The 19843-nt window shown below is 50.6% G+C and overlaps 3 protein-coding genes across 12 annotated transcripts in view; 2 read left to right on the plus strand and 1 right to left on the minus strand.

Annotated features, from left to right (window-relative positions):
- Positions 1-241: 241 nt before the first annotated feature.
- NHERF4 (NHERF family PDZ scaffold protein 4) lies at positions 242-4971 on the plus strand. The gene is made up of 10 exons (XM_047754362.1): positions 242-257; positions 674-871; positions 1208-1419; positions 1694-1883; positions 1973-2109; positions 2372-2576; positions 2772-2968; positions 3070-3300; positions 3666-3866; positions 4118-4971. Exons 1-10 carry the CDS (start codon positions 242-244, stop codon positions 4145-4147), a joined length of 1617 nt encoding a protein of 538 aa, XP_047610318.1. The 3' UTR covers positions 4148-4971.
- A 1062-nt stretch (positions 4972-6033) lies between these two features.
- Positions 6034-10788, minus strand: CCDC153 (coiled-coil domain containing 153). 9 transcript variants are annotated; one of them, XM_047753654.1, is made up of 7 exons: positions 10711-10788; positions 10345-10426; positions 9609-9674; positions 8810-8929; positions 8245-8337; positions 6494-6624; positions 6034-6221 (listed from the first exon to the last, which is right to left on the minus strand). In XM_047753654.1, the coding sequence occupies exons 2-7, from the start codon at positions 10412-10414 to the stop codon at positions 6093-6095; spliced, it is 609 nt and encodes a 202-aa protein (XP_047609610.1). In that variant the 5' UTR covers positions 10415-10426; positions 10711-10788; the 3' UTR covers positions 6034-6092. The 9 variants fall into 9 exon arrangements, with proteins under 9 accessions (XP_047609610.1, XP_047609611.1, XP_047609607.1 ...); XM_047753655.1 differs by having other exon boundaries at positions 10680-10713; XM_047753651.1 differs by having other exon boundaries at positions 6034-6624.
- A 5153-nt stretch (positions 10789-15941) lies between these two features.
- Positions 15942-19843, plus strand: part of CBL (Cbl proto-oncogene) — an 87232-nt gene continuing 83330 nt past the window's right edge. The window contains exon 1 of one of the 2 annotated variants that reach the window (XM_047752385.1): positions 15942-16447. In XM_047752385.1, coding sequence (XP_047608341.1) covers positions 16256-16447 — 192 coding nt within the window. In that variant the 5' untranslated portion in view covers positions 15942-16255. The remainder of the gene's footprint in view (positions 16448-19843) is intronic. The other variant, XM_047752388.1, reaches the window with a different exon arrangement.

Raw genomic sequence — 19843 nt, forward strand, 5'->3', positions numbered from 1 at the left:
CTGCACAGACGGGGAATGGGGAGAGCAGCAGAGCCTCCTGAGAAAGGTGGGGCTCAGGAACAGGGGCAGGAGGGACTTCCACACTTCCCCAGAGGACAAGACTCTCCTCCGTTAACCATTACCCGACTGCTTCCAAGGCAGCGTCTTGGAGGAGGCGGGACATGGGGGGGGGTAGGTGGGAGGATCAGCTGGTTTCGATGGACCTTGTCCCTGAGTTGAGCACTGGCTCGCTGATCCAACCATGGAGGCAGCTGCAGGTAGGAGGCTGGGAGAAACCCTCTGGAGGGAACTTTCGGGAAGAGGGCAGATTGGAAGGCTTTGGGACAAGGACACCCTTGGTTGAGGGCTTGGGACCCTGAGGAAAATAGACCAGAGGTTAGAGGAGGAGAGGTGATTGGGTAAATGTGTCTTCCTGGTCCACGCCCTGTACGGATATGCTCAGATTTCTGCCCCAAGGACCGGGGTGGGGAGGGGAAAGAAGGGGAAGGGAGGACCCTTTTGGAGCAGAACAGAGGGGGCAAGTCCTGAATTTGGGGTTCACCTAAGTCCTTTGAGTTGACCATGGAAGAGAGGTCTCGGGGGGCAGAATGTGCCTCTCCTCCTCTCATCCCTTCTTTGCCCTGCAGATCTTCAGGAGACAGTGTCCTTGGCCCTGTAAGTGCCCTGCTATGAGGGGCTGGATCAAGGCGAGGAGGGAATTGGAGGTGGGGAAGCTCTTCAGCTGTCACTGGCCTGGCAGGGCGAGCCCGGGACCCAAGTCCAGATGCCAGCTTTCTCCTACCCTTGCCTCCCTGCAGGAAGTTTGAGTTTAACCCAAAGCTGGGCATTGATAATCCTGTCCTCTCCCTGGCTGAAGACCTCGACCCTTCTGGTAACCTCCCCCCCCCCAACCCCAGGGCAAGCATTTTTTTCCTCCCAAAGTCATCAGGGCTCCAAACAGTGTCCCATCTCCTTGAGAGTCACTCGGTCTCCCACTGATAACAGGCCTGGTGAGGAGTAATTGTGAGGAGGTGGAAGGGGACCAGGAGTTTCCCTCTGTCCCAGCCACTCTGCTGGGGGGTGTTCAGCCCCACTGCCCGATACCTCACTGAGCAGAAGCCCATCCAGTGTCCAATCACAGGGGCAGGCTCTGCCAGGCACAAAGTGACTTGTACTTGGGCTATGTCCCCTCTCCTCCCCCTCTTACACTGCCCGCCTCCCCTTCCAGATCCCTGGAGTCTGGACCGGCCTCGCTTCTGTCTGCTGAGCAAAGAGGAGGGCAAGAGTTTTGGTTTCCACCTGCAGCAGGAGCGGGGCAGGACAGGGCATGTGGTGTGCAGGGTGGAGCCAGGCACCTCTGCCCAGCACCAGGGTCTTCGGGAAGGAGACCGGATCCTGGGGGTGAACAACCACGTTGTGGAACATGAAGACCATTTGGTGGTGAGGTTGTGTTGGGACCCCCATGGTACCCCTCAGGCAGACGGAAGCCAGGTGGTCACCTCCCTGGGTATATGGGGGGTCAGGAGCCAAGCCTCGGACTCCCCCACTTCCCAGGATGTGGGGGTGCCCAGGTCAGACCTGTTGGGTGAAGGCCTCCAGAGAGCTGGTTCCCACAGTGAAGTGCAGCTTCCAGGAAGCGGGAGCTGGCAAGAGGGGCCAGCCCCAGCCCGCCGCCCTGCCCACTGCCCTGCCCGCCGCCCTGCCCACCATTCAGGTGATACGCCGCATCCGGGCCAGCGGGCCTCGGGTGTTGCTGACAGTTTTGGCGAAGCATGTGCATGATGTGGCCCGAGCTCAGCGGGGGAATGGTGCCCATCTCTGTCCTACTCTCGGCCCGGGGGTCCGGCCTCGACTGTGCCACATAGTGAAAGACGAGGGTGGCTTTGGCTTCAGTGTCACCCAAGGTGAGCTTAGAGCTTGGGAGAGGTCAGGAGGGGGATCCTGGCCCTGCTCTGGGCAGGCAGCGGGCAGAAACTTTCTGTCTGTGCTTCAGGACGTCGGGGTCCTTTCTGGTTGGTGCTGAGCACTGGAGGAGCAGCTGAGCGGGCAGGGGTGCCCCCTGGGGCCCGACTGCTAGAAGTGAATGGGGTCAGTGTGGAGAAGTTGACACACAACCAGCTCAGCAAGAAGGTACAGCTGTCTGTTTCCCATTCTTCTTCACATTCCGCGCTGGGCCTGGGCCCCGCCTTAGGACACAGACTCCTCTCCCACACGCCTACTCTCCTGACCAGATCTTGTGCCTCTGTCACCATCCCTCCCTTCATTCTGTGCCAGCCCCTCCCCCCACCCCCTAGTGCCTCATTCCTGGGCCTGGGAAGAGGAGCTGTGAGGAGGTGCCTGCCTCTGCCCTTCCCACCCAGGTTGGTGCTGATGCCCTGCTGGGTCCTCACAGCTTTGGCAGAGTGGCAAGCAGGTGACCCTGCTGGTGGCAGGGCCAGAGGTGGAGGAACAGTGTCGCCAGCTGGGAATGCCCCTGGCTGCACCCCTGGCAGAGGGCTGGGCACTGCCCAACAGACCCCGATGCTTGCATCTAGAGAAGGGGCCCCAGGGCTTCGGGTTCGTGCTCCGGGAGGAGAAGGGCCTGGACGGTCGCCTAGGTGAGTGGGAGCCCTGGGGGTGGAAAGGGAAGGTGGGCCTTGTGGTGGGCAGGTAAGGGGTGTCTCTGGCTGAACCCCAGCCTGGGGCCTCCTCCTCCTGGGTATCCCCTGGGTGAGTCCCCGGGCGTGCACACAGTGGCCTGGGCCAGCTCTGGGCTCAGTGGGGCAGGAGCAGTGAGGATGTCTGTGTCCCAGGTCAGTTCCTGTGGGAGGTGGACCCAGGATTGCCAGCAGAGAAGGCTGGGATGCAGGCTGGGGACCGGTTGGTGGCTGTGGCTGGGGAGAGCGTGGAGGGGCTGGGCCACGAGGAGACAGTGTCCAAGATCCGTGCGCAGGGCTCCTCCGTCTCGCTCATTGTCATCGACCCCCAGGCTGACCGCTTCTTCAGAATGGTGCGAGCTGAGGGGCGGGGCTAGGGTGGAGGGAAGAGTGGAACGGGGCTCCGGTGCCAGGAGAAGCAACAGTTCTGTCCTATCTATCTGACTCTTTCCAGGTTCGCTTGTCCCCGCTCCTTTTCTTGGAGAGCACAGAGACGCCTGACTCTCCCCAGGACATCTGCTCAGCCTCTCTGGTTGAGACCGAGGCCCCACCAGTTGAAGACACAACAGTGGCCCCTGTCCCACTTGGATTCCGCCAGTGCTTCCTGTACCCTGGGCCTGGTGGTGGCTATGGCTTCAGACTCAGCTGTGTGGCCAGTGGGCCGCCTCATCTCTTCATCTCCCAGGTGACTGATGCCCCAGGGACTCCTTGGATCTTTTTTCTGGAGGTGGCGGGGGGTGCACCTGTGGGCATATGAAAGTTCCCAGGCTAGGGGTCAAATTGAAGCTGCAGCCAAGGCCCTATGCCACAGCCACAGCAATGCCACTAGATCCTTAACCCACTGAGCAAGGCCAGGGATTGAACCCACAACCTCACAGAGACAACATAGAGTCCTTAACCCACTGAGCCACAGCAGGAACTCCTACCTTGGATCCTTTCAGTCATTTGCTTCCTGATGAGCCTTCCTCTGCTTCCCTCCCAGAGCCTTAGAGCCCCCAGCAAGCTTTCCCGCGTTGTTCCATGTTCTGTATTCCCCCTCTACCCCATCAGGTGACCTTGGGAGGCTCAGCTGCCCGGGCAGGGCTGCAAATGGGAGATGTGATTCTAGAGGTGAACGGGCATCCCGTGGATGGAGAGAATGACCTGGAAAGGCTTCAGCAGCTGGCCGAGGCGGAGCCACCTATATGCCTGAAGCTGGCGGCCAGGTCTCAGCATGGCTTGGAAGCCTGGACTCCCCCAGGATCTGGAGAGGTGAGGAAGAAGAAACAGATGGATTGTGAGCAGCCAGAGAAGGACACAGGGGAACCAGAGAGGAGGGCAGATCAGGGGGCTGCAGGATGAAGCAGTATCAGGCACACAGGTTGGGATTCTAGGCCATGGTAGGTGGGGACAGAAGGACCCAGCGAAGAAGCCCCAGTCCTGGGCATGCCAGTGCTGGTAGCGGCAGGGGAAAGGAACTCTTCTGGTCCCTGAATGACCTTTCTCCTTCTTTCTCTGCTTAGGACTGGGCTCTAGCCTCAGATTTGCTCTAGCGCCCCCGGGCCTGGTGCAGGTCTGTCCAAGCTTCCCTGTCTTCACTCTCCAGCCTGGGTGGTAGGAGCTGAGATGCTCTTTAAGCCAGAAGCTGCAGCTCTAGGACTCTGCATACCTCTAAGCACAGGGATTGCCCAGGGTCTCCCTCCCTTCCCAGGGCTCCCCCTCCCAGAAAAGGGTGTGGTCAGAGGTCTCAGGTGGGCCCTGAGGGAGCCTTCCCTTTGATTCCAAAGGAAGTCATGTGGAAGCCTTGGGAGCTGTGCCCCAAGGATGAAGTTCTGCTTGAGACAGTGGCGTGATTTTGTGACTTAGAACAAGAAACAGGCTTGGTCTTCATGCCCTTTCCTTGCGCAGAGCTCATAGAACCGTGGATTTCTTAAGTAATCAGAAGGATAAAGGTGTCTTCTCTTATTCAAAATAAGCTCTTTTGAATAATAAAAACCAAACCTAGTTTTTATTAATGAGGTGACTTCTGGAAAGCACCTAAGGATGGGGGCAGGGGACCCAATCATGGGATTAGAGGAGTGGAATTTTCGGCACCACCCTTCCTCCCACCCTCAGCCTCCTGGGAGGGGAGAGTGGCTTAAGGTTGAATTAATCACCAGTGATCAGTGGATGAATGGATCATGCCTATGTAATGAAGCCTCCATAAGCAACCCTAAAGGACAGGTTCAGGGTTGCTGAACATGTGGAGGTGCTGGGAGGGTGGCGCACCTGGGGTGGGCGCGGATCTTCTATGCTCATACCTGGCCCTGTGTATCTCTTGCATCTGGCTGTTCCTGAGGTGTGTTCTTTATATTAAACTCATAATCTAGTAAGTAAACTGTTTCCCTGAATTCAATCACTCTCTGGCAAATGACTGAACCCAAGGAGGGGGTTGCAGGAACCTCTGATTGATAGCCTGTTGGTCAGAAGCAACAGGTGATGACAACCTGGACTTGAGATTGGCATTTGAGGTCAGGGACAGTCTTATGGGACTGAGCCCTCAACTTGTGGGATCTGACGATATCTCCAGGTAGATGGCGGCCGAATTAAGTTAAAGTGTAACACAAGAGTTAAATTGTGCCTACAGAGAATTACTTGGTGTGAGGAACCTCCCCACCCTCGACACACACACATTTGACCAGAAAGCAGAACCGAGAGTGTTGTAGTAAAATAGAGGAGAGGAGTTCCCGTCATGGTGCAGTGGTTAACGAATCCGACTAGGAACCATGAGGTTGTGGGTTCGGTCCCCGCCCTTGCTCAGTGGGTTAAGGATCTGGCGTTGCCGTGAGCTGTGGTGTAGGTCGCAGACGCGGCTCGGATCCTGCGTTGTTGTGGCTCTGGTGTAGGCTGGCAGCTACAGCTCCGATTCGACCCCTAGCCTGGGAACCTCCATATGCCGCAGGAGCGGCCCAAGAAATGGCAAAAAGACAAAAATAAATAAATAAATAAAATTAAAAAAAAATAAAATAGAGAAGAGACACAGAGTTTTCCCTTTTCCGGTGGGCTGTGGGGCTGCCTAGGATTGAAGCCACCTGGAACTCGCCTTAGGCCTGACTCCGGGACTGCTGGGTGTATTGTAAGAACTTGGAGACTGGCCGTACCTTCCCTCTGTGGGCACCTTAGGATTGTGGGGGCTGCTGCCTGGCCACTGTTGGTCTGTTCTAGAAATGGTCTTTCCCCACACATCTGGCTGCCTTTGTTTTGTTGGTGTTGGTGGGGATAGGGGGACCAAAAGCGGCCCAGGCTCAAGGAGTGGGAACCAGTTTCTCCAAGAGGAGTTGAGACCTTGTCAAATTTCTCTCCCCTTATTCAGTCTTCAGGGTCATGGGTCATCCCAGAACAGAGAGGTTCCCATGAGAGGCACTCAGCTCTGCCCCAAAGCCACCAGTCCACAGTTCTGTTGAATTCTACATCAAGAGAGCTTTATTATTCAGTCTCAGCGACTGGAGGCTCACATTCTCAAAGATCCAGGGGGTTGAGTCCAAACTCGCGGAGCTGCTCCTTGTGCCTGGCATGGAGTCTCAGCACAGCCCCATCCCACTGAGGCTGGATGGCTCTCAGTTTGGCCAAAAGCTGGTCCAGGCTGCCCTGCAGACACCAAGCTTCAGATCTCAGGAAAGGAGAGGGCTGGGTGAGGAGTGCTTCCAGGCTGGCTGCTAAGCTTTCCCAGCCAGTGTTTTCTTAAAGCTCTGATTCTTAGAGAGTAGGCATGGTTGTATTTCCTTCAGACAGAGCAGAGGTCCCTGTAGAGGTGCTTCTTTTCTGTCCCCCTGCTCTGTCATTGTCACACTGGCTGGAATTTGTGGGGACAGGGGAGTGCTGGGTACTGGGATGGCTAGCCTTCTGAAGGTAGGGCTTACATGTAAGATTTCTTCATACTTGGCCTCCATGTCTGCCACGTGCACCCGAAGCTGAGCCAGAGTTCGGTCCCGCTCTGCAAGGGCCTGCTCGGCTTCTTCTTGAGCAGCTTCAGCTTCCCTCTGGCACATCTCTGGGGAAGGGGGTGGAAGGATGAAAGAGGACAAGATGGTGACACTCTACCCTTGAACGGAGTCTCCAAAGTTACTCAAAGAGCAAAACTTGAGTGGGATCATTCCAGACTCCCCCAGGGTCATCAACTTGCCCAAAGTCCTGATAAAGAGCTGAAATACACCTTTACGTCATCGCAGAGAGAATAAGGAGCTTGGGACAGGAGACCTGGATCCTGAATCTGGTTGTCACTTACTACCTGTTTAACATCTGACATGTCTCTCTCTGAGCCTCAGTTTCTTCATCTTTATAGAGAGAAGGACACATACTTCACAGGCTGCTCTGAGAGTTAAATGTGACAATGCCTGGGAAAGCACTTAGTATGGAAGAGGTGCTTAATGAATATTGATTGCATGTATTTCCTTAGTTATTTAGTCTTTTTAGGGCTTTTAGGGCTGCTCCCGTGTCATATAGAGGTTCCCAGGTCAGGGGTCCAATCAGAGCTACAGCTGCCAGCCTACACCACAGCCACAGCACAGCGGGATCCGAGCCATGGCTTCGACCTACACCACAGCTCACGGCAACGCTGGATCCTTAGCCCACTGAGTGAGGCCAGGGATCAAATCAGATGCTAGTCAGATTCATTTCTGCTGAGCCATGATGGGAACTCCTATTGATTGCATTTAAATTTGAGATAAGGCAAAAGACCAGGAAAGGGTCTGCATGGCAAATAAGCAACTCCAGGATATCTCTAGCTAAACAAAAGCTATCCGGGGATAAGAAAACCTTGAGGCCAAAATCGTGGGAAATCTGTGCAGTAGCCTACAATCTACAACCTTTCAACTCCATCCTGTTACCAAGAGGGAAGAGAGCAAAAGCTCCCTGTTTTTTATTTTTCCTTATTTAGAACTCTTATTCATTCATCAGCAAATAGTTATTTAGGATCTCTCATACTCTAGACCTTGAAGATATGGAAATAAGTAAGTCAAAGTTTTATTTCAGCTTTGTTTCACTGTAAAAGTCAGCCAACTAAGAGGGAATGTTTTGCTTGTGAGAGACATGGCAGTGGTGGTGAGTAAGACCTGGATTTGGAGAGGCCATTGAGGGGGGAAAAGCACTGAGAGCCTTATGCCTTTTTTTTTTTTTGTCTTTTTGCCATTTCACTGCGCCATGACGGGAACTCCTCCTTATGTCTTCTTTACTTACAGCTTAAGGGCTTTTTTTTTTTTCTGCCTTCTGAACCCTCTGCTGCAATCCTCAGTGGTGGGAGAGTCAGTGGGGAAAGCAATATGATAGATTGCAGGGAGTTCCCATCGTGGCGCAGTGGAGACGAATCCGACTAGGAACCATGAGGTTGCGGGTTCGATCCCTGGCCTCACTCAGTGGGTTAAGGATCCAGTGTTGCTATGGCTGTGGCGTAGGCCAGCAGGCAGTTGTAGCTCCTATTCAACACCTACCCTGGGAACCTCCATATGCCTTAAGTGTGGCCTTAAAAAACAAAACAAAACAAAACTAAACTAAACTAAAAAAAGAGCGAGAGAAGGTGATCTTCTAGAGAAGGACCATCCTAAGCCCACACCTTCAGGCTGGACCTCATCACTGACCCTCTGCGAGAAAGGACTTTGAAGGTGGGGAAGCCTACCTAACTGCTCCCGAAGGTGCCTCACTTCTTCCTCCAGCTGCCTGCTGCGGGTCTCCACCTCCTCCTGCAGGGCCCGGCACTGACGGCTCATCTCTGCGGTGGGGCAGTGGGTGGCCAGGGACAGTGGGTGGGGAAAGAGAGGTGGAGAATGGACAGGAAGGTGTGGGTGGGGAGGGCTCTGCTTAGTCCAGTGGCACAGCTGCATAAAGGCCTTTTGGTTCTTGTTGTGGGGGGTCTGAGAAACTGGGGAAAGAGCTAGGAAACAAGAGCCCCTTCCCCTGTGCCAGTTCAGGATGGGGAATCTAGCCCTTCTCCCCACACACTTCCAGGGGATGAATGAGGTTAAGGCTATGGCTGCATTTTGTAACCCACACAGCTTTGAGCGCATGGCCTCAGGCTTTCAGTGTCCTTGCCCTCAGAGGCCTTCCTTAGGTTCCTTCAGATTCTGGTGTGGGCTGGGAAGGCAGAGCTAGGCATGGCAGATGGAAGTCCTCCTTCCTGGCACACTCTGGCCCTCTTTGTCCTCTTCCAGGTCTCCCGCCCACCTGCTTGACCAACTGCACACCTGCATATATGGCCTTCCCTTCACTTCGGGCCCCCTCCAGTTCTGCCTCCAGTTCTTGCAACCTCTGCTTCAGCTGGTCTTCAGAAGCCTTGGCTCGGCGGGCCTCATCCCTCCGCAGAGCTGTGAACAGTCCCAGAGCAGTCCTCAGGACGGGCTGGGGACCCCACTGAATCAGCCTCCATGGTCTTGATGGATTCTTCCCACCTCTGGAAACCTGGCAGCAGGCTTCCAGCCTCTCATTTTCATTCTGTTTTATTTTTTTTTCCCCTTAGAATCCCACAGGCTTTTAGTTACTGAGAAGCAAAAACGTCCTTTGTGTTTTTGCTATTAAAAAAAAAAAAAATAGTGGGGAGTTCCCATTGTGGCACAGCGGAAACAAATCTGACCAGTAACCATAAGGTTGTGGGTTCGATCCCTGGCCTCGCTCAGTGAATTAAGGATCTGGCATTTCCCTGAGCTGTAGTGTAGATTGCAGATGTGGCTCAGATCCCGAGCTGCTATGGTTGTGTCATAGGCTGGCAGTTGCAGTTCTGATTTGACCTCTAGCCTGGGAACTTCCATATATCATGGGTATGGCCCTAAAGAGCCCAAAAACAAAAAACAAAAAAAGCCCTGCCTTTGTCAACCCTTACTGCCCACCCTTTCCTTACAATTCCAACTCTTGACAAACTTTTCCCACTAGAGGGAGGTTAGAGGTCAGCTCTGCCCTCCACCATAGCTCCAAACTGTCAAACTCCCAGGGATACAGAAATGCCCATTGTTCCACCTCTACTGCTCCCAGAATTTCCACCCTTCTTACCCAAGTTGTCTCGGAGCAACTCCTTTTCTAGCAGTGCCAGCCTGTGCATGGATTCAGCCTCCACATCTGCCCTGGCAAGATGACAGAACTTCAGCTTAACAGGAGCTCAGCCTCCTTACTCCCTTTCCATCCTCACCTCACACTTGGGACTTTCTTTTTGCCAGAGATCTGAGGACTGCTCAATAAGAGATCTCTGGAGTTCCTGTCATGGCTCAGTGGAAGTGAACCCAATTAGTATCCATGAGGACGTGGGTTACGTCTCTGGACCCACCTAGTGGGTTAAGGATCTGGCTTTGCTGAGAGCTGTGGTGTAGGTCGCAGATGCAGCTCAGATCTGTGTTGCTGTGACTGTGTACAGACCAGCAGCTGTAGCTCCAATTCAACCCCTAGCATGTAAACTTCCATATGCCCCAGGTGCGCCACCCCCACCCCCAAAAGGGATCTCTGATGGCAGAATCTCATGAGTTCAGTGCCCAGAACATAGTAGGTTCTCAAAAGATGTGTAATGAACATACAAGGAAGGCAGAGAGCCAGAAGCAGCTCAGGGGAGGCATGAGTGCTGATTTCCCCACATTCACAGCTTCATGGAACCGAAATGTGAGGCTATGCAGGGGAAGGTCAAGGCAGCTCTGTCTTGTCCTGCAGAGGCTGAATTCTCTCTGGGGGACCTCTGCTTGGTCTCTGAGACAGAACATGGAGAAGCAGGGGGCACCCACCTCCACCCAACCTGACTCACCAGCACCTGCATTCTTTTTCTTCTTTTGTGCTCCAGCTTTTGCCCCTTTTTCTTTGGTCTTACGTGGCATCTCCTTGCTGTCCTGGGGGAAGGAAGGAACTTATATTTAGGTCTGGACATGAAGTTGCTCTCCTGACCCCCCAACTGAACCAGGAGTCCCAGAGTCCCAAATCTGTCTTTTATACTTTACAGAATCTTTTGTTCTTGGTCTCCTCGGAAATTTAGACGAAGCTAGGGCCAGTGGTAAGGATGGAGCTGTTTCCCTTTACCTTTCAGGCTCTTAGTACAGAAATCATTCCGCTCAATTATCTTTCAGAGAAAATAAATCTTATTACCTGGCCCCTTCCCTCTTCTCACCATCCTTACCCTGCCTCTTCCTTCCTGCAAGATCCTCTCTTGCCTCTGTTGTGTCTCCCTGTGGTGCAACCACTCATGAGGAGAGGCAGAGGGAAGGCCCAACCAGCTAGGAGCCTGAGAAGGAGACTGGGTACTGGGAGCCAATCCAGAGTGGCAAATTTCCTTCAAGGGCGGGGCTGAGAACCAGAGGGTTGGGTTTCTGGAGGCTACATGTTGTCCAGGCAACTGGGAAACATGAGGTTCATAGGAAGGTGGAATGGGATACATACAAAGCTTAAAATACCAAGGTCTCAAAGGGTCAATTCTCTTCTTTCCCCCAAATCCTAAGTGTAGTTTGAGGAGAAAGGGCTTTGGAGCTGACTAGCTATAATTCACTTCCATGTAGCACTGCCTGCAATTTGAAGACTCACAAATTACAGATTTACACGTCTGAAATGGTGCTTCCCTGCCGATTCAGAGGAAAAGGACTGACGGTAGCCATTTTGGTCAACTTACACCCCAGGTGTAATCAACTAAATGATATTTTTAGGCTTAAAACTGAAGATCCCCTTCAGCAAGTCATTCTGTGGTATATGAGGGAAAAACAAGCAGGAGAAGGTGGTCGAGAGAGTTTCCCATTTCAGAGAAATGAGACGCAGAGAAGAGGCAAACTCAGGACCTCAGGATGCTGACACAGAGATGCTGGTGGAGAAGGAAGGGCACTGATTAGAGGCAATTGCTGTGAGTTCTCATCCCTTCTCCGGATCCGTAAACTTGCGCAAGCCATTTGATCTTGCTTGGCTTCAGTTTCCTAGTCTTTAAATCTTTGATTTGGGGAGTTCCCGTCGTGGGTCAGTGGTGATGAACCTGGCTAGGATCCATGAGGATGCTGGTTCAATCCCTGACCCCGCTCAGTGAGTTAAGGATCCGGCATTGCCGTGAGCTGTGGTATAGGTCACAGACACGGCTCAGATCCAGCGTTGGTGTGGCTGTCATGTAGGCCAGCATCTGCAGCTCTGCTTTAACCCCTAGCCTGGGAACTTCCATATGCCAGGCGTATGGCCCTAAAAAGCCAAAACATAAACCAAAACCCCAATAAAATTTTTTTTTGATTTTATAAATCTTGAAAGGCTTGGGTTTTCACCAGGTATTTATAGGGCTATCTTTTTTCACGGTGACTTAATATACAGACTCTCTTCCCCTATTCCCTTATGTGGTTGATTTTCACACAGGTGCCGAGAAAATGGCTTGCTTGGCTCTGCGGTATTAAGTTGATTGGGGCTCCCTCTAGTGGACTTATTTGACCTTCTCCCGAGTCTCCTACATTTTTCTATTTAAATCAGTTAGTAAGCAATGTGGGGGTGCCTCCCCCACTTAGGGATAGTTCCTAGCCTCTTCCGGGAGTCATGAGTAGTTGGAAAAATCAGTCTGGGGAAGGGAGACTGATGGGTGCTTTGCCCTTGTCAGGCAGCCCTCCCTTCACCCCACCCTCCTCCAGCCCTTGCTGCTGGGAGCTTTGTCATCCATCTGCCCCCTAGATCTCTGTTTACCACACTGGCTAGAATGAAAACAGCAGAAATTTTAGGCCTTTCCCCCTTGTGGATTAAGGGAACTATAGACTCTTCTTCCTTCTTTCTTCTGTTTTTTCTTTTTAAGGGCCGCACTCTCGGCCTATGGAGGTTCCCAGGCTAGGGATCGAATCAGAGCCATAGCGGCACCCTATTCCGTAGCCACAGCAATATGAGATCCAAGTCGCATCTGCAACCTACACCACAGCTGGCTGCAATGCCGGATCCTTGACCTACTTAGTGAGGCCAAGGATTGAACCCACAGCCTCATGGATACTAGTTGAGTTTCAAAGCCCCAAGCCATACTGGGAATACCCAGACTCTTTCTTTAGATATTTCTCCCTATTTCTGTCCCCCTCAACATTTTTGGCCAAATGCCTGTTATCAGGAACCGATCTGAAGAAATAGCCATGAGGTTTGGGGGAAAGAAAAGTCCTTCTAGGCATCAGGTAGATTTAGGTAGAAGCTGATGCATGTTTATTTGTCTCCTCATGGCTGCAGGGTACTTCTCAGACTCTTTACAGAGTAAAGGAAAGAAGTGGCCTTGTTCTTCTAGATGTGAATAGTTCCTGTACTTATCTGCAGATAACCTGCACATTTCCTAAATCTGGAAACAAGTTTTCTTCTAATTTCAAAGCATGTTTTCCATTTATCCCCACCCCCACCCCCAAGATCCCTCTCTCCCTGCCTAGGAATGCAGTAGAGATTGCTGTCCTGGTCCTTCTCATACGGAAGCCTATTTGGGGAATTTTCCAAGGGATAATTAGTGTCTCGGTATGCTGATGCACAGAGTGACATATTGAGGATAGAGATTACAGAATACAAACAACATCTCATGCCGCAGAAGAGCATTTACTTTTCAAATATGTTCAGTCAACCGACTTTCAGGTGCAGAATGAGGATGTGGTTTGGGGTGAAGATGAAATGGAATAAGAAGAGTGCCACATGTCACATGATGTGATACAAACTGGCCAGCTCTAGAATAATCCAGGAATGAGAATGGCACTGTGAGCAACAATTCAATCTCTAGGACATTTTGAAAACAAGCCAAGTGAAAATTGTGAGAAAAAAGTCAATCTTTCCTTTTTTTCCCCTATAAACCTCAGTTTAGAGGTAAAAATAGGAAAGATCATTTCAGCAGAACCCTGTCTTCCTTTGAAGAGGATCCTATCCAGGAGTTTTAAGGAGATACACAGGAGGGAAGGGCTGCTCTTCTACTGCATTCCAATGTGAGAGATAAATCATTGCATATGACTTATGGATAAGTCCATTGCGTATGGAAAGAAATATATGGCTTTCTGCAGCAGAGGCAAAGGACAAATTATATATTACATATTGTTATAACTCTATTCTATACAAACCATACTGAACACAATATAAATTGTAAGACTTAAACCAAGCCAGAGATGTGGATGTGACCTGCAAGCTCATACACAGCTCCAAAGATTAATTTCTTGCCTATACTCCATTAAATCTAGGATTTGACTATGAGGGGGAAAAAGTACCCTTGTGTATCTGCACTGTGCCAGCTACTGTGGAAGACCAGAGCCAATAAGATAGTATAGCATGGGAGTTCCCGTTGTGGTGCAGGGGAAAGAAATCCGACTAGCAACCATGAGGTTGCAAGTTTGATCCCTGGCCTCTCTTAGAGGGTTAAGGATCCGGTGTTGACGTGAACTGTGGTGTAGGTGGCAGCTGCAGCTTGGATCCTGCGTTGCTGTGGCTGTGGTGTAGGCCAGTAGCTGTAGCTCCCATTAGACCCCTAGCCTGGGAACCTCCGTATGCCAGGGGTGCAGCCCTGAAAAGCAAAAAAAAAAAAAAAAAAAAAAAGATAGTATAGCATAAATTAATGTGGTAGGTGAGAAATAAATGGTTCTGGAAAGTTTGAGGGAAGGATTATTTCTAGCTAGAGTGTCTGGTAAGGAGGACAATATTTGAGTTGACTATGAAGAATGGCTTGAGGAGTTCCCATGGTGGCACAGTGGGAACAAATCCAACTAGGAACCATGAGGTTGCAGGGTTGATCCCTGGCCTCACTCAGTGGGTTAAGGATCATGCCATGAGCTGTTGTGTAGGTGGCAGACGAGGCTGGGATCTGATGTTGCTGAGGCTGTGGTGTAGGCCAGCAGCTGTAGTTCTGATTGGACCCCTAGCCTGGGAACCTCCATTTGCCATGGTGTGGCCCTAAAAAGCAAAATAAATAAATAAATAAAATTAAAAAAAGAACGGCTTGAACTTTAGTAGCACACACTTTAGGCAGAGGGCATCTGAGTAATGGTAATGAGAAGAGAAGGAATTCTGGTATTTTGTAACTTGATGAGTCACACAGCATAGGATACAGATATTGGAACAGTATAAAACTACTGTAAGGCTGTTTGGTGTTAGATCATGACCGTTAACTTCAGGAGGTAACAGCGATGTTTAAAGTGCTTTTTTGTGTGTGACGGTGTCAGAGCTAGACTTTAAGAACACTGGCCTGCTTGCAGAATGGATTGGCGGTGGCAGGGAAATCAGTGAGGAAAGTGTTTCAATAGACCAAGGAAGAGAGAAGGAGGATTGACAAGTAAGGGTGGAGGCACTAGGGATGCAAAATTTTGGCAATTATCTAAGAGCTTTGCCTAGATTTTTTTCTTTAGACATTTTAACTCTTTCTAGGTAGGAACTGATTAATGGAAATTCTACTGATAGGGAATGACTCCACTGATAGATGAAGGCCATTGAATTGCAAACCAAGGATGTCTGGCTGAGGAGTGCTCAGGTGCGGAGATATTTTTTCCCCTCTTACACGATCATTTGATAAGCTTAATCCCCTAATCAGTCAAGAGCTTTGTGGAAGAACCAGGCATGGAATCTAAGGAGGAACTGAGTACTTATTGACACACTGGGGCCTGCAAGCTCCCAAAGCTGAGGTTCAGAATTAGCAAATTAGGGCAGGGCACTTCCTTCTTTAGGAGGGAAGTTCTTTTTTTTTTTTTTTTTCAAAGCTCTTCCAACAGAACTTTTAGGTTAGAAACTGACGTGACTGGAAACAGCCTTTCTGTTTCATGGGAGTAGTGAGTACTTCTCAGGCCTGGGCTTGAAGGTCACAGTTTCCGTGCTGGGGGCCTGATGTTAGAGATGCCCACCTGCAGAGCAATGCGCTGAGCAGGTAGCTTAAGCAAATATTCAATTCCCAGAAAAGGAACTAGTATTCAAAGGGAAAAAAAAGGGAGAAGTATTTTGTTTTCAGAAGGTCAAAGAAGAAAAGCTTGCGGCCTGAGTGTCTCAAGATTTTCTGGGGTCTAAACAGGATGCAACAATCTGCAGCAGTCACATTCCTGTGCTTGGTCCCGACTTAACAAGTTTAGAATACTAACTTCCCTTTTTCACCCACAATGTGAAGAAACAAATAACTTTAAGTTCAATTTCCTCATCTGTCAGGTGTGGAGGAGAGGCTAGACGACGAGATTCTTTCAAGAGCTACCTGTCTTAATTTAAAGGCTCCAATAACCCTCTCCAAGAGCAACGACCAACCACCCATAAGGAATATGGAGGGCTTGACTGCTACCCAGTGCGCAGACTCCATGTTAGACCCCGCCCCCGTCCTTTCCCCGCTCCTCCAGCAGGGGGCACTGGCGTGAAGGTTCTGCCTGGGCCCGCCCCCCCGGGGCAGGGACTCCGGAGGCGGCGCGGAAACTTGGCCGCCGCTTTCCGGGAGCCGTGGCTTGGGAGGAGGTGGCGCAGGAGAGGTCGCTCCCCTCTCCAGACGCGGCCTCCGGCTTCCCTGAGCTCCGCGCGCTCCTCCCGCCCCCGGGCTCGCGCTCTCTGAAGGGGCGCGCCCGCGCGGACTCGCGCTCCCGGCTCCGCCCCCTCCCCCTCCCCTCGGCCGCCCCTCCCTCGGCCCGGACAGCCGGCGGCGGTGGCGGCGGCGGCCGGGAGAGGCCCCTCCTTCACGCCCTCCTTCTTTCCCTCACTCGCAGCGGAGCGGAGCCGGCGGACGCGGCTGGGCCCCTCACCCTCCCCGGGCCATGGCCGGCAATGTGAAAAAGAGCTCTGGGGCCGGGGGCGGCGGCGGCTCCGGAGGATCGGGCTCGGGCGGCCTGATCGGGCTCATGAAGGACGCCTTCCAGCCGCACCACCACCACCACCACCTTAGCCCCCACCCGCCAGGGACTGTGGACAAGAAGATGGTGGAGAAGTGCTGGAAGCTCATGGACAAGGTGAAAGGCCTGCCTAGGACCCGCGGGAGCAGGGGTGGGTGTGGGCGGAGGGGCCAAGGGAGGGGAAGGAAGGGACAGAGGAAGCTGGGGGAGGGGACGGGTCGTGCGAGGCTGGGAGGCGAGGAGCTGGGGTGACGGGGCCGAGGGGTGGGGGCGTAGGGGTGGGGAGGAGGACCGGAGGATGGGGGTCGACGGTGGGGGAAGGGCTGCGGTTGGGATTGGGGAACGTTGAGATGGTGTGTTTGGGGTTGCGAGACAAAGATGGGGTGGGGGCTGGGGCGAAGGTTAACTGGGGAGCCACCGGGGCGGAAGTATAATGGGGGGTGCAGAGTTTGGGGCTCTATGCAGAGTAAGGATGTGGGTCACGGAATTGGCCCCGGGAGATAGGAGGGAGGCGGGTGAGGAAGAGCTCTTGATTTACCGGCTAAGAACTATTAGCTGGATGAGCTCTAAGGAATTACTTTTACGGGCTCCGATTGAGAGACCTGGGGTCCTGACAACTCCGCAGGCAAACCGCGCTCTGGGTGAACATTTCGGTTTTTTTCTAGTTAAGATGTAACTCCGAGATAAAAGAAATGGGGGATGTTTAAATGGGCCAAGGGAGGAACTTTCCTCCCGATATAGCGCTGGCTCAAGTTTTTATCCCCCAAAACATTGGATGGGATCCATTGCTGGTGCTGAGATATGCACTGATTAAACCACAAGTTCTGGTTATAACTATTATCTTCGGAGAGATGTATTGCCTGAGCGGGTTAAGCAGCAGATTCTGACTCTTTCAGAACTTCCTCCTTACACACCCAGCTTTTCAGTGGGTTCTACCTTTTTGGGTAACAGGACCTGACACCTTAGTACAGAATCTGATTTTAAGCTTGTCTGATGCGCCGTCTTGATTACCTTTTTTCGGTAGTGTGGAAAATAACTCCACTTTAATTTTGGCGTTTGGGAGAATTTTACTTCTTCATAGCTGTGTCTGTGTAATGACATATAGTAGTCTCAAGTATTTAAACAGTCGTCTTGTTCCAGAGAATTCAATATTGCCTTGCTGTTTTTCACACTTAGTAATAACTTATTTTTACAAAATTCATACTGCAGATGAAAAGTGATTAGAGGTATCTGATATATATTGTAAGAATGGTTTTATTTCCTCCAGAGTAAAATTGGTTTTCTTTGGTTCCACTCTGGGCCTAGGTCTCCCTTCTGAAAAGTTCTTAATGGATTATTTTGGACTTGGAACAGCTAATAAAAGTGATTATGAAGCACTTGGCAAATATAAATGTGGTATATAAATGCTTAATAAGTCCTGTGTGTGAATTAGCGCTCCTGTAGTGCATACCAGTGGTTTCAGGAGCTACTTTTTCAGGGTTAGTTTTTCTCCTGTAAAGCAATTGGTATTGTAATTAATACATTTTATCTAATTTGTAATACAAATAATAGTATTTGTATGTTGATTATGTTGGTGTTGTAATGCTAATTTTATTATTAGAAATTGTAACAAAACCAATACAGAAAGTTAGGCATGTAAAGTAAATCTTAAGTGCATAGATACCTTTTATTTTTATTTTTTCTCATCTGTTGTCTTTTGAGGGCTGCACCCTTGGCATATGGAGGTTCCCAGGCTAGGGGTCTAATCAGAGCTGTAGCCACTGGCCTACGCCACAGTCACAGCAACACAGGATCCGAGCCTCTTCTTTGACCTACACCACAGCTCATGGTGACGCCAGATCCTTTACACACTGATTGAGGCCAGGGATGAACCCGAAACCTCATGGTTCCTAGTTGGATTCGTTTCCTCTGCGCCATGACAGGAACTCCAAATGCATTGATACCTTTTTTTTTTTTTTCCCCCCGTCTTTTTGCCTTTGCTGGGGCTGCTCCCACGGCACATGGAGGTTCTCAGGCTAGGGGTCGAATCGGAGCCGTAGCCGCCTGCCTACGCCAGAGCCACAGCAACGCAGGATCCGAGCTGTGCCTGCAACCTACACCACAGCTCAGGGCAACACCAGATCCTTAACCCACTGAGCAAGGCCAGGGATCGAACCCGCAACCTCATGGTTCCCAGTCGGATTCGTTAACCACTGAGCCATGACGCGAACTCAGAAATGCAGTGATACCTTTTAAAAAATGTATTGAATCTATTCAAAATCTGAAGTTTGTAGGTTTCCATTTTCGGGGTTTAGAGTTAGAAAAGGTTCTCCTGGAATAGAAAAAATTGGCATTTCTAATTAGTTCTCATTCAAGACACATGTTATCAGCATGCATCGTATCAAAATTGTATTGGCTAGAGACCTCTCCTTAAAAATAAAATTTTCATCGGAGTTCCTGTCAGAGATGAACTGGACTAGTATCTGTGACAACTTGGGTTCCATCTCTGGTCTTATTCAGTGGGTGGGGGATCTAGTTGCCGTGAGCTGTAGTGTAGGTGGCAGACTCGGCTTGGACCCCATGTTGCGGTGGCCGGCTGCTGCAGCTTGGATTTGGCCCCTAGCTTGGGGACTTCCATGTGCCATGGGTGTGGCCCTAAAAAAGACAATAACAAAAAATGTATCAAACTTTAGAGCCTCTGTAAGGTAGTCCAAATAAGATTACCCCTTAAGTCTTACTCCTTCATCTCTTTAAAGAGTGTGTGTTGATGTATTATTTCTTCTGCAGAATATTTAACTATTTGGGAAGAATAAATACCACTCAGTTTTGTTTTGTTTTTTTTTTTCATTTTTTCTATTACTCAAATGAATTTATCACATCTGTAGTTGTATAATGATCATAACAATCTGATTTCACAGGATTTCCATCCCACAGCCCAAGCACATCCCCCCACCCCCCAAACTGTCTCCTCCAGAGACCTTAAGTTTTTCAATGTCTGTGAGTCAGCATCTGTTCTGTAAAGAAGTTCCGTCTGTCCTTTTTTCAGATTCCACATGTCAGTGAAAGCATTTGATGTTGGTGTCTCATTGTATGGCTGACTTCACTTAGCATGATAGTTTCTAGGTCCGTCCATGTTGCTAAAAATGCTGGTATTTCATTCTTTTTAATGGTTGAGTAATATTCCATTGTGTATAATGTACCACATCTTCTCGATCCACTCCTCTGTCGATGGACATTTAGGTTGTTTCCATGTCTTGGCTATTGTAAATAGTGCTGCAATGAACATTGGAGTACATGTACCACTCAGTTTTGAGTCGAATGCTTTTTGGGTTTTGGTAGATAGTTCTAAGGAAATTATACTTCTAGCTTTTCGATTCTAGCATAGGAAGAGGGATGTTTAATTCTTGTGTTACTTGTCCTGGAAGGTGATTGTTAATACTCTGTGCCCCATATCCCGTATTACTAGTTGTGCTGAAGTGAAAACTTAGTGCTTCTTTCTGCTATATTAGTCCAAAGGCCCATGCTGCTTTCCAG

Source organism: Phacochoerus africanus, chromosome 11 (genome assembly GCF_016906955.1).
Source record: "Phacochoerus africanus isolate WHEZ1 chromosome 11, ROS_Pafr_v1, whole genome shotgun sequence".
Taxonomy (NCBI): Eukaryota; Metazoa; Chordata; class Mammalia; order Artiodactyla; family Suidae; genus Phacochoerus; species Phacochoerus africanus.

Coding starts and splice junctions, on each gene's coding strand:
- NHERF4 (XM_047754362.1), top strand. Junction 872..1,207: donor TGAAGACCTCGACCCTTCTG/GTAACCTCCCCC, acceptor CTCCCCTTCCAG/ATCCCTGGAGTCTGGACCGG. Junction 2,577..2,771: donor GGGCCTGGACGGTCGCCTAG/GTGAGTGGGAGC, acceptor TCTGTGTCCCAG/GTCAGTTCCTGTGGGAGGTG.
- CCDC153 (XM_047753650.1), bottom strand. CDS start 8,632: ATGCGCTCAAAGCTGTGTGGGTTACAAAATGCAGCCATAGCCTTAACC. Junction 6,625..8,244: donor GCACCTTCGGGAGCAGTTAG/GTAGGCTTCCCC, acceptor CCCCTTCCCCAG/AGATGTGCCAGAGGGAAGCT.